Source organism: Gracilinanus agilis, chromosome 1, assembly GCF_016433145.1.
Source record: "Gracilinanus agilis isolate LMUSP501 chromosome 1, AgileGrace, whole genome shotgun sequence".
NCBI lineage: Eukaryota > Metazoa > Chordata > Mammalia > Didelphimorphia > Didelphidae > Gracilinanus > Gracilinanus agilis.
This window is the reverse complement of record NC_058130.1, coordinates 437037796-437051338: the sequence shown is the minus strand read 5'-3', so window position 1 is coordinate 437051338 and position 13543 is coordinate 437037796. Positions and strand designations below refer to the sequence as shown.

At 35.0% G+C, this 13543-nt stretch overlaps 1 protein-coding gene across 1 annotated transcript; it reads left to right on the top strand.

The window, feature by feature from the left end:
- Positions 1 to 1206: 1206 nt before the first annotated feature.
- Positions 1207 to 12718, top strand: FASTKD3 (FAST kinase domains 3). Its single transcript, XM_044657873.1, has 6 exons — positions 1207 to 2673; positions 6618 to 6703; positions 7921 to 8095; positions 9611 to 9680; positions 10649 to 10763; positions 12378 to 12718. The coding sequence occupies exons 1-6, from the start codon at positions 1242 to 1244 to the stop codon at positions 12468 to 12470; spliced, it is 1971 nt and encodes a 656-aa protein (XP_044513808.1). The 5' UTR covers positions 1207 to 1241; the 3' UTR covers positions 12471 to 12718.
- The last annotated feature ends 825 nt before the right edge of the window (positions 12719 to 13543 follow it).

The following is a 13543-nucleotide window of genomic DNA, read 5'->3' as shown; positions in this document are numbered from 1 at the left end:
GAGAGGATCTTAAACTGTTAATACTTTTGGAAACTGCTCATTGTATGTTGTTTGTGAGGTAAAAACCAGCAGGCTGTCTGGTTGTGAAGTTTTTACCTCAGGGCCAGTGAACAATAATGAATTGGCTTTGTAGACTATATATATATATACTCTTTTATTAATATTATAGGATTTGTAAACTGTATAAGGATATAGAAGGATTTTCTATCACTAAGGATATTTCTAATACCATCTACCATCTGACACTGAAAGGTGAAGCCAGTCCTGGAAACCCAGGCTACACTGATCTCCTTACTCTAACTAAACCCAAATTCTTCTAACTAAATAATCTATATTAACCTTATTTTATTTATATCTATATATCTATATCTACATATATATGTTCATATACACACACACATATATATATATATGTCTTCCTAAAGTAGGTCTCCAACAATGATAAGTTTTAGTATTGAGAGTTACCCTGACTGAGACTTGGCCTAAGGCCTGCCTACAATCTGGGTTCAAAATCAGAAGAAAGGATCTTTTTCTTCTGTTAAGTTTAACATTGATCACGAAGTCACTCCTCTCCAAAAGCTGTCATTCCAAGTATTTCCAAATATTTTAGAGGAAAAGTCTCAGGGAGGATTTGGAACAGCTCTGTCTTAGGTCAAGTTTAGTCCCAAGACTTCAGAGAAACTGCTTAGGATTTTTAGAGCTTAGAGTGGCAGTTAAAATAAAAACCCAACTGAGGACTCCAACAGAATTGGCTGCTTCCTATTCTGACCTGGCTTGAGACCTTAATAGAATTGTATCTCCTGCCACTCAACTTGTCAGAACTTATTACTTTGATCAATAATAATATTCCTAATAATATAAAATGTACAGTATATTACATTATGTGTGTTCACATGTAGATATAATGTCTATATCTACATATGTTACATATGTGTGTTGTATATGCCACACAGGGATGTCTTGAGGATCAAATGAAGTAATGCTTGCAAAGAGCTTTTTAAGACAAAGTGCTATTTAGTCCATAATCTTAATATTTCATTTAGGCTTTATATTTAATTTTATTATGACATCATTCCCTTCTTAAAGAATCTTTAGTATCAATATTGAACCATTTGTTTGGTGGTTATGTGGATGTTAATGTGAAAATAAAAGCAAGGTTTTCTTATAATATGACTTAATTTTCTTGTTTTTATTCTAGGCTATGCTCAAGATGAGCAATTGATCACATCTCATCATTCCATATGGCCTTGATCACTTTACCCAGGTCCCATTTTTATTTATCCAGTCTTCAAACTTGCAGAATTTTGACGTGTCTGAGAAAATATTTGAGCCCTGATAACAAGAAAGGCAGGAAAATCATGTGTCAGGGATATTTTTCCCTGCAACAAAAGCAATTCAGAGTCTACTTTCAGCATGCATACTGTAAGAAACATCACTCAGAAAAAGAGACTAACCCTCACCCAATTAGACCTGTGCTTTTTCAAACAGCAACATGGGAAAGGTTCGAACAAAGTGATGGTCTTGTGGATGATCAGAAATTTTATAAGAAGCTAAATAGTTTCACTTCATCTGAACAGGTGTTAAAATTTGTAAGTACACTGGAAACCTTGTCAGATACTATGGCAGCAGCGGCTTTGTATCGGGTCTTTGAAGTGGAACAGAAGGAAGGTGGCCCAAAAGTTCCAAAAACTATCTTGGAGAATGAAGTCTTCAGAGCATTATGCTTTCAATTTGAATATGAATCCACAAATCTTTCGGACACTGGTCTGGTGACTGCTTTAAAAGCTTTGACAGGTTTGCATGTGGATCCCCAAAGTAATTTACTAGTAAGTCTGATGATGGAGTGTCAAAATCGACTTCTGCAAGGTCACATGTCAGTTCACAATCTTTGTGTTCTTGGAGAAAGTATGATTAAACTCCAGAGCCCAAACTGTGCAGTACTAAAAGAGATAATACTTCAGCTTCAAAGTCAAAAGTTGCAGGAATGTGAACCTGAGGATATAGTAGCAATTTATATATTATTTCAAGCTGCTTTGGGAAAAATGTTTCAGTACCAGGATTTTTTGGATCACTTAAACAACGTCTCTATTTCATTAGTTTATAAATTCAGTCCTAAGTTCATAAGCCAAGTACTGAATGCCTTGGTGGTTCTTAACCAAACTCAAGCTTTTCCTTTAGTTGTAAAGCTTTGTATACATTCAGTAAGATTTGTCCCTCATTTTACCAGTGAAGAGCTAGGAAAGGTCTTAGAGGGTTTCATACACTTTGGTTACACTGATAAATTTTTCACAGAAGCCTTGGAAAAGCATGTTTCCACAAGTTGTCTCACTATGCATCCTGAATGTGTCAGCCAAGTCATGCAGTACTGCAGTAAAAATTTGATTCTTTCAAAACCTATCTTTGATGCAGTGGCAGAAAGTTTTGTTTGCCAAGCTGAAATATTCTCCCCTGTCCAGATTTCTCAGTTGATTGTACCATTTGGGAAACTCAATTACCAGCCACCAAATGCTCCACTTTTTTTTAGGAAGCTTGAAAATACAATAAGAACTCGTTTTACTTATTTTCCTCCTCAAGTCCTGTTGAATCTTCTCCATTCTTGCACCCTCATTGGACGCCACCCAGTCAATCATGTGGCAAAGTTATTTAGCCCATATTTTCTTCAGAAATTACAAGGTAAGCTGTTTATAAACAATTTCTTCCATCATAGAAAATCTATGTTTACTTTTGGTGCAGAAAGGTATAGTTCAAAAAAGTTTTAATTTGATCAAAGATTTTGATTTCTTGAGTTGATGGCACTTCAGATTCCATATGCATATTGCATTCTTCTGTTGAGCCTTATTATTTGAGACATTTGGACCTTACTTTCATGGGATGACAGATTTAGAGCTGAAAAGGACCATAAAGGCCAGGTACTTCATTTTACAGAACAGAAAACTGAGACCTGAAAGGTGTGATGATTTGCCATAGGTCACAGAAGTAGTAAGTGGCAGAGTCAACAAGTCAGTCAACTAATATATATTAAGAACTTGATGTGTGCCAAACACTATACTAAGCACTGGGGTTACAAAGAAAGCCCTGAAAATGGATCTTACCCTCAAGGAGCTCTAATAGGAGAAATAGCAAACAATGAAATGTATGTAGAAGATATATACAGTGCAAATGGAAGGTAATCTTAGGACACTAGGGTGATCAAGAGGAGAACCAGAAAAGGCTTTCTGCAACTGAGATATGAACTAAGTCTTAAAAGAATCCAGGAGTCTGAGGTGAGGAAAGAGAGCATCCTAATCCCGGGGAGAAAGAGCAAAAAGGCATTGATTGAAAATGGAATGGCTTGTTACAAGGAACAACCTAAAGACAGTGTTATCTGATTGTAAAATGCTTCAAGATCATTGAACTGTGTAATAAGCTTGGAAAGGGGCTGAATTGTTAAGGACTTTAAATATTAAGCTGAGGATTTAATATTTGATCTTACCAATAGGGAGTCACCAGAGTTTATTAAGTAAGGTGGATGACATGGTCAGATTTATGTTTTTAGAAATCCCTTTGGCATCTGAGTGGAGGTTGTATTGAAGTGGGGAGAAATTTGAGACAGGGAGAGCAACTAGAAAGTCCAGGAATAAGGTTATAAGGGTGGTGGCTGTGTGTGAGAAGGGACAAGGGTTGGTAAAAGATAAGAGTAAAAGTGAGAAAAAGGAGTGGAAGAAAACTTTTGAGATTGTCATAGGAAAGTTTGAAAAAAGTAGAGAGTTTGTGAAGAAAGATAACTCTCTTTTCTATATGTTGAGTTTGAGGTGTCTATTTTATCTCCAGTTCAAAATATCTAAAAGGCAATTGGTGAGACAATCCTGAAACTTCAAAAGCCAAGAGTGAACCCCAGGCCTCTGATTACAAATCCAGTGTTCTTTTTTTTTTTTTTTTTTTATCTGTAAAATGAGGGCGTTGTAACATAGTATCTCTAAAGCCCCAGTTTAATATCTAACACAAATAAGTCAATCATATTTACATCACTGGAAAAGCAAATTTTAAAGTACTCTATAAGAAGGAGTTCATCAGGCATGGCAGGATGGCCAAAAGATAAAGGATATTATAGCCTAGTTGAAATAAGGAGAGGGTTAAACAGTTTCTTAAATATACTGATTTTTGGCTTAGTGTTAAAAATCATACAATATTTCCACATTCTACATAAAATATAGAATGTATATAATATTCCCAAGAAAAGTAATAACTACAGTAACAAAAATTTTAAACTATTGGATGAAGGAACAAGTTTTTCCTCTATAGATTTTATCAATTTCCTTAAGCAAACATTAAGTGTTAGCTACAATACAAGACACTGTGCTAGGTACCAGGGATACAAAGATTTTAAAATAGCTTTTAAAGGACTTCTGTTCTAATTTGGGTAAAAGAAGGCTATATGACAGGTGCCTAGGTAAGTATGTTATAAAATAGGGAGTAGCAGATGCAAAGAAAAGGTAAAAAAATCAAATGCCCAAAGCAAATTCGAGGTGGGATATAAACAGGTAGGATCCAGGACAGATTTTGGAGGAGGGAGCCTCTGAGCTAAAACCTTAAAGGCAAAATTACTTTGAAAAGTATGGATGACAAAGGGAAGATTTTCAGAACAAAGGATGGCCTTCAAGAGCGCACAGATTGAAGTGATAATGTGTCAGGTTCAGGGAATAGCTATTGAATCTGATTGGGCTGTAGTATTTTTTAGATAAAGGTAAACAATGAAATTAGTTTGGAAAAGTAAATTGAAGCCAGATAGGGAGGTATTAAATGACTAAGTGAAATTTACTTCATCTTGTTTGTGGTAAGGGAACCACAAAATCTTTTTAATCAGGGGCAAAGTAAGTAATGCCTTTAGACCTACATACTGCTAGTATGTGGAAACAACAAGGTACCATGTGAATGGCACCATGTTGTAGTGCAGGGGTTGGCAACATATGGCTCTTTCTGCAGGAGCCATAAAGTCAATTTTTTTTTTTCAGGCACTGTTACAGGAGCGGCACTGTGAGCACTGTACGGCTCTCACGAAATTACATTTTAAAAAATGTGGCGTTTATGGCTCTCATGGCCAAAAAGGTTGCCGACCCCTGGTGTAGTAGAAAGAGTACTGACCCTGGAGTCAACAGAGATCCAGATCAGATTTCTCCTTTCAAGTTCACTAACTCCATAACCTTTGGGCAAGTCATTAACTGCTTGGAGGGTCAGTTCCCTCTTCTGTAAAGCAGGATAACAGTACTTGTAATACCCACTCACAGTTACTTGAGGAAAGTGCTTTGCAAAGCTTAAAGAACTATATAGATATTGTTGTGAGGAAGATTATTTAGTATTAGTTACATATAGTTTATATGGACCTAGCAGGAAGGGCTGGAGGATTCCAAGATGGAATGAAGGAGCAAGAAGTAGGGCTTGTGCTCTGAGACTCAATTAGTGGTTGGACATAACTGTTGCTAACCCTGGGAGATCTCAGAGTTAGGGAAAAACTGCAAAGATGGGGCACCAGGGATGTTAAAACATAACCTAAATGGTTTGTGGGTACACACTGGGTTGGAGAGACAGGACCAACCAGGATAGGGAGACCAGGGTTCACTGTTTTATCAGACACAAGAATGGCAGTTGGCCCAACAGACACCCAGGTCACCCTAGGCCAGGGTTTATGGAACCAGCAGGCAAAGGTAAAAGTTCATACAGTTTAATTGTGGGTAACTAAATAAAGGATGGGATAGAGGATTCTACACTTGAAAACCTAAGGGCAAAACACAGGGGGCAGGGAAGGACTTAACTACTCTATCCTATTGACCTAAGCCAGGCAGGGCCCAAGGGAGCAGTACTGAAGTCACAGGGAAGGCTCCCTCAAACCTGGTTCTAGCCAGGTTTGGACAGCTCAGCTAAAGAGCAATTGGAGTCTCATGGTAATCCAAGGATGGTCACAGGCTACCAAGAGCCAAGGTGATCCAAGGTACCCAGGCAGAGAGAGTGAGTTTGAAATGCTGTCCACCAGATCCCAAACCACTTCCCCACTTGGTGCAGCTCTGCAGGTCTTGTCCTCTTGCTGAAAGCCTTCACCTCTCGGGATCCCAGGGAATCAGGATGCAGTTTTTCCCTAACTCTGAGATCTCCCAGGGTTAGCAACAGTTATGTCCAACCACTAATGGAGTCTCTCCCAGAGCACAAGCCCTACTTCCTGCTCCTTCATTCCATCTTGGAATCCTACAGCCCTTCCTGCTAGGTCCATATAAACTATATGTAACTAATACTAAATAATTTTCCTCACAACAATTGATAACAGGCAATTTCTTTATGTGAGGTTGTCCAAATACTACTGGATAGTACAATTTTGAAAGTAATAAAAAATTATCTATAGTAACATTAATTCTTTTATGACTTATTCAGAATAGATTTAAAGCTGAGAACTCTATTGCTTCAAAATAACTTGATTGAAAGGACAGGATACATTCAGATGTTAGGCAATTCTCTGTTTAACCTCTAAAAATACACTAGTCATATATTATAAATAAGTGATTGTATATTCCTTCATCACTTTCTATTTCTTAGTTTTGTCAGCATTGTACTCTTAAAAATAACTTTGCTTTTGATGATTTTCATTTCAGCTCAAAAATCAGGTTTAAATAGATCAATTCTAGCCCAGCTGACCCAGCTTTATTTAGCAATGGTTTTGGAGTGTCCCTTCTATAAGGTAGGAAATTTCACATTTTCCCTTGGCAACTCATACCAGTGTTTTAGTATTTTATTGCCCTAGTGATTAAACTCTGCTCTTTTTTTTTTTTTTTTTTAACGTCTCCTGCAAAGTCTTTTTTGCCTTATGTTTATTTCCATTTGATTATTTGAACATAGAAAAAAAAGAAAAAAGTTTAACATTCTCCCCATGAAAACCTTTGGTTACATTTGAGGTCAGTTTTTATTACTCCTTATCGCTATTCTTCTCTGAGCACTTTTTCTTTCACCATATCTTTCAAAATTTATTAGCTTAGTATTTCTCAATAAGCATAGGGATGACCAGTGGGTATTTTATGATTCTTTTATGTAACTGTTTTGACTGGTGCTGAATTTCTGGTATTTATTTAATATGTTACAAACTGGGTTATATTTCATAGATACATTTCAGATTGGCTTCTTTTTAGGTGGAAGGTCCTGAGATAATCAAAGAAGAAATCGTTAAAGAACCATTTCCTTTGAAGAAACAGCTCACAGAGCTGCCTAGGAAATGCTTAAATGTAGTAGCTTTTCAACACTAAAGCCTCTTTCATGAAAGCTCCTACAGCTTTAAACTATTGCTTCTATTTTTACACAAATCTCTCCTTTTTGCCTTCTTAACATGGCTGAAAGCTTTGGGGATCATATGTGACTTTAGTTATTCACACTGACTTGAGGAAATGTTAAGAGTTGTTTCTCTTACCAAATACAATGGAATGGATGCACCTATAAAAAGTGGCTATAAAGTGAAATTAAATTTTTTTGGCAAACTTTTCAGTGTTGACACTTTGGGAGACTTCTCTACTTATCCCACATTGTTGCTATTTTTAAAATTCTTGAGTCTTCAGTATTCTATAAGACAAAAGAAAATTAGTGCTATTAATTTTCATGCTAAAGTGAAATTTAATACTTAGACTTAGGCAGTACAAAAATAGAAATGAGAATGTCTCCAAGGAGCTTACATTCATTTGGGGATAAGGTCTACATCAAATTTAATGTTCCTCAGCTATCACAATTTGATGAATATTTATTAGGAACAATTGTGGTTCTGTTTTTGTTAAGGCATTTCTGCAAGTGAGCATGACACAGTCTAGAAAGTTCACTGTAGTTTTCAAAGGTAGTACGCTATTCAATTTCTTCCCTAATTTAAAAACTTTTGTTATATATTTCATTTGTTTTATGTGTGTTTATAATTTATAGGGTCCTAAACTGCTCCCACAGTATCAAGTGAAATCATTTCTCATTCCCCATAATCTCCTGGAGACCCCTATGGATCTTCTACTTTATAAAACTATTAGATTTGGACTAATTGATCTTTTAGGAGCAAGAATATATTTTGGTTCAAGAGTCTCAACTTCCTGTTGTTACACAGTAGGTAAGCTAAAAATCTGTTTATTAACCTGAGATCCCAATAATCTTATCTTTAAATAAAGATCATGTCTAGAACTATAATAAATTCAAACCCTCCTCAAGGAACTTATATCAGAGTGGTGAAAAATAAGCATTAAAAATTTAACAAAGAAAGATTCTGAGAGAAGGAAAAGAAAACATCAAGCAGAGGAAAAATGTCATTATTCTTGAAGCTCATCTTAGCCTACAGAAAGTAGTTTGCTTCACACTGTGAAATGGAATAGCATGTGTGTTATGCTATAGAGAAAGGGAATGTAGAAATCTTCAGTGTTGCCATCAAGTCAGAGCATCTCTGGTCAAGAAGAAAATTAAATCTACAGTATAGTCTTCAAAATGTGAGGGTATGATACATAACATAAAGGCCTGCTTCTGGGTATAGTTGACAGCATAAATGGGAGCCGGAATGGTGTATTTTGCAATGTTACATTAGATTTGGGTGGCAATGTATTAATAACAATCTTGGGACAACATTATCTGAAGTTTACCTATTGTAATAGGGTCATAGATTTAAAGCTGGAAGTGGCCTTAGAAGTCATTGAACCCTACATCTCCTATTCACTAGAAGTTATGTTACAGTATAGCTTTAGGAGTTCGTAAACATTCTATGGGATGTGCCAGACATAAGTAGGCTACTACTCTGGTTTCTGTGTATTTCTGTTGAATTATTTTTAAAGTATTCATCCAAAATCTGAGGCCTTGGCATAGTGGATGGAGAGATGGCCTTAGAATCAAGTAGATGATTAAACTGAAATATATATTACTGGTTTCAGATTGCCATTCTGCATTAATAGAATGGAGAGAGTTTCTACCCCTGGATTTCTTTACACCATTGAATTCAAAGGTCAACACCACTCCCCTGTCTCCCTCACCTCTATTCCCTCATTGGACTTGAGTGTATCCTATTAGATTTGTAATGGGGGGATAATTGTAGTTTAGATTTTACCATACTCTCCCAAACCTAAGATTCATATTACTTGCTTTCATGTTGCTAAGCTCCTCCAATTAGAACAGATAACTTACATACTAAAGCATTTTAATGTTTGCAAGAGAGTAAATGATTTGGCTAGGGCCCAACAGCCAAGAAGTATCTGAGTTGGGATTCAAATCCAGTTTTTTCAACTCTAGCACTTCATTCACCATAACAAGCTTTCTCTTTGACTTCCAGAGAACCAGTTAATGTTAAAAAAAAATGGACTTTTAGTAGAAAAATGCATTTCACTTCAAGAATATTGATATCCTTTTCTTAAATAGTAACCTAAGCTGGATTTTTTTCTTATACAACCAAAAAAAACCAAACAAATTTTTGTGGACTTGAATTATTTGATCAATGCTATATTTAAACTTTAGTATTCATTGTTATGGTCATAGCTTTTAAAGCCTTTGGTAAATACAGTTTGGAAGTCTGAAAAAGAACATAAATAAAAGATTATTTGTGGATGCTACTATATATATGAAGATGTTTTCCTTTTTCTTTTACAAGATATTGAGATTAAACTAGATGAAGGAGGATTTGTATTACCATTTACAAGCTATGAAGATGCATTTAAAAGGTACAGAAAAGAATTATGTTGTTTACATGATCAGAATTATAAAAGCAAGTGCCCAAATATGTTTTTTCTTTAAAAGATTCTAATGCTAGTAGAATTGATGTCTTGATACCTTAAGCTTTATGTGAAATTTCGAGAAAATTGCTTAAATCCCTATCAATATTTTCTTTCTCACTAGATCTTGGAGAATCTTTGTGGTAAGTGGAATATCAGAGGTCATATGTAGCCCAGCCCCTTCATTTTATAGATATAGAAATTAAGGTTCGAAAAGCTTAATTTACAGAAGGTCACAAAGCCTGTTAATGATGAGCTGGAACCATAAGCCAAAACTCTTTACTCTTCTTTCCTTTTTCTTCATACTTATTTAATAGTTACCATATTTGAACCATCACAGTTAGGAAAAGCCACTACACATAAAAAATATTGCTTAAAATCATCAATCATTAAATGTTAAGTCAAACATTTGTAAGTTTTAAAATTAATTATGTGTATGTAAGCAATTTGGTATGCTTAAATAACAAATACTGATGACTTTCTGCTAAAAAGTTGGAAGGCAACTAGGTTGCCCAGTAGATAGAGCACCAGGCCCAGAGTCATTAAGACCTGAATTCAAAATTGGCCTCTGATACTTGTGACTCTGGGCAAGTTACTTCACCTCTATTTGTCTCAGTTTTAGCAGCTATAAAATGAGGATAATAAGAGCATCTACTTTCCAGGATGGTTCTAAAGATCAAATAAGATATATAAAGTGCTAAGTACATAGTACCACATAAATGTTAATTATTATTAACTCTTATTAAGGGAAAACCAATTTAACTTTTGGTGGCATAAGATCTCACGTAGCTTTTGATCTAATATTTCACCTCAGTTCTAAAATTACATACTTACTTAATTATAAGTAGAAATGTATAGTATTACAGAAATCAGCTGGCATTTTAAAAAGATAATGGTCATATTTGTTTGATTTATAGATTAGCACTTTGCATTGATGATCCAAAGAGATTTTGTTTGAATAGCCACAATTTATTAGGAAAAGAAGTTATTAAACAAAGACATCTACGATTACTTGGTTATGAAGTTATACAGGTATGATTTAACATTTTGCCATTTAATGTTCTTTCTCAACTTAAGATTATATTATTGAACCTATTAAATGGAACTCCCAAGTGGTTCAAGAAAGTCACTTCAAATAATGAGACATTCAACTACCATAAGTAATCCATTTAGTTAAGTATAGTTTTATTTATGAACAATGTACCAATTGAACTTTTGTTGAATTATGTTTTCCTCTTCAGTAATTTTATGGAAATAATTTCCATTTCTGAATAATTTTTACTTGTGAAAATTTTGTTGACTTAATATTTTGTCTTTCCAAATACATTTAAGTGTTGTAGCAGGGAATGAACCCTATATATAAACCTTGTATGATGTGAATAATCATCCCCAATTCATCATTTTCTTAAATGTTAGAATTTCCACATATAGTAGAGTTAATAATAGTATTCTCTATACCATCATCTTATTCTACTTCAAATTTCAACTACCAAGAGTTTTTGAACACTATACAATACCACTTTTTTTTTTGGCAAATCTTTCTGAAATTAATTGGAACAAAGCAAAATTAGACCCATTAAAGCTATTAAACCTTACCCCCACTTAATATGCATGACCATACTTATTTTTTAAAATATATTTTATAAGAACAAGCCAATAATATCCTGAATGTCTAGATATATGCTCATTGTTGAGGGTCAATCTGTGGGGACTGAAGTATAGACCAGTAAGTTTCTAACCTTTCTAGGTTTCTATAACATTTATAGAATTTTCTACATTTCTTCCTTCTAGTATGTCCTTTGTTCTTTAGGGTACCCCACCAGAATCTTCTTCATAAAATAATGCTCCATCATAATGGTTACTTGTTGCCTGTGAAAGAATAATAACTCCCATAATAAATCACATTTATATAGTGTGAAGTACTTTGCTAAAAGATAGCCAGATTGCTCAACAACAAGCTTCGTGGTGCTCCATAGTCAGACCCTGACCTGACTTTCGGGTTCTGTGCAGCACAACATCTCTTTCATTTTGACTTTACTTAATGTTCTCCCTAACAGTAGTCTATCTTGAATTTCCAGGCTGCCTATGCCTAGAGTTTTCTCCTTGCTCAACTTTACTTCATAGGACCCTAGCTTCTTTCAAAGGACAACTCAAGCCACTTTCTTTAAAAGACTCTTCTTGATCTCTAGGTGTTAGTGCTCTCCCCATCCCAAAATTACTTTTAATTTTCTCTCTATAGTGAGTGTGTGTATGTGTGTACGCTTTGAGTCCATAAGAACTGTGTTTTTATGCCTAGCCTTAAATACATACTGACTGCCTGACCCCAGACAAGTAACTATAATAAATTGCTGACCTCCATTGCTAGAGGGCATTTCTTTATCTATTCTGATGGAACCAAACCACTGGTTCAGACTCTATCCATATCTTAATCCCTATGTCCTTGTCTTCTACAATAGAATATAAATGCCCTAAGAAAAAGGAAGGTTGCTTTTTGTCTTTACATCCAAGGTTTCCAACAAATAGTTGTTTTAAAAATGCAAATATTAGTTGTTGGCTAATGTCTAAAAGCATTGCTATTTGAATTCTGTCATCTTTACTTTCTTCAAGTGGAGTAATTTTTTTGACAAATATTTATTTTTCTAACAGATTCCATATCATGAAGTTGACACTCTCCAGTCAAGATCCAAACTAGTGAATTATTTAAAGAAAAAATTATTCCCTCAAAGCTATGAATTGTAAAAATGGCAAGATTGGAATATTGACTTTGTACTTGAAGTTGAAAATGAGTTTGTCTGCTAGTTAACTGGTATGAACAAAAACCACCAATAATTTGAACAAAAACTGTGAGCCAGTTTGTTCAAGTTTTATATTTATCAACAGTTCAGTAGCTCCTAAGGGTTCAGAACTTTTCTTTGTTGCCACAATGTGACTTGATAATCAATTTAGAATATTTTTTGTAATGTAGCAGGGAGATCATGGGTGTTCATTTTTTTGTACCATATTGATTTAATTTTTAGAATAAAATAAAGATGTATAATTAAAATTGTGATCTGATTTTGCTTTTATGGTAAGAGTACTAGTTTTCCAGCTACTTAGACGGGACTAATTTTTCCCTAAAAGACAAGGAGTCTTGTTTCTGAGGCCTATAGCTACTTTAATGGTTTGCCAGTTGTTGGGACATAAAAGGGCTAGTCCACCTGGGGTTAATGCCCCTCATATTTGATGGAAGTTCCTCTGTGGCGCAAGGCAACACAGCCTTCTGACTGGAAGCAGTTCTTATAGAGACAAGAGGATCGTCTCTGCTTGAACCAGTACTTTATCCTTGCTAAGTAGCCATTCTGTGCTATGACCTAGAATAAGTCTGTGGCATTTCTTCTGATTGGGGAGAACATTTAATCTTCTTTAAGTTATTAGGTTTTTTCATTTTCCACTCACTAATATACTGATACAGAAGGATGAGAACTGAAAAAGACCATTAGATTTGGCAATTGAGTCACTGTAACTTTACAGTGACAGTTGAGTGATGAGATTAGAACTCAAATTAGAAAAGGCTAAGATATAAGGAAGAGGAAAGGAAGTGTAGGCAGTGGCAATTCTTTCAAGGGATTTGGCTAGGAAATAGAGATTTAGTATGATAGTTTGAGGATATGGTACCATTTAGTAAAGGGTTGTTTTAGAATGAGAGAGGGAATATTTTTTGGAAGCAGTGGGTAATAAATAGCTGATGTTAGATTTAAATGAAAAACTTCAGGTCCTTATTTCCATAGAATTTACTAATAATCACTTGAAAGAGAGAAAGCAGAAAGGCGTAG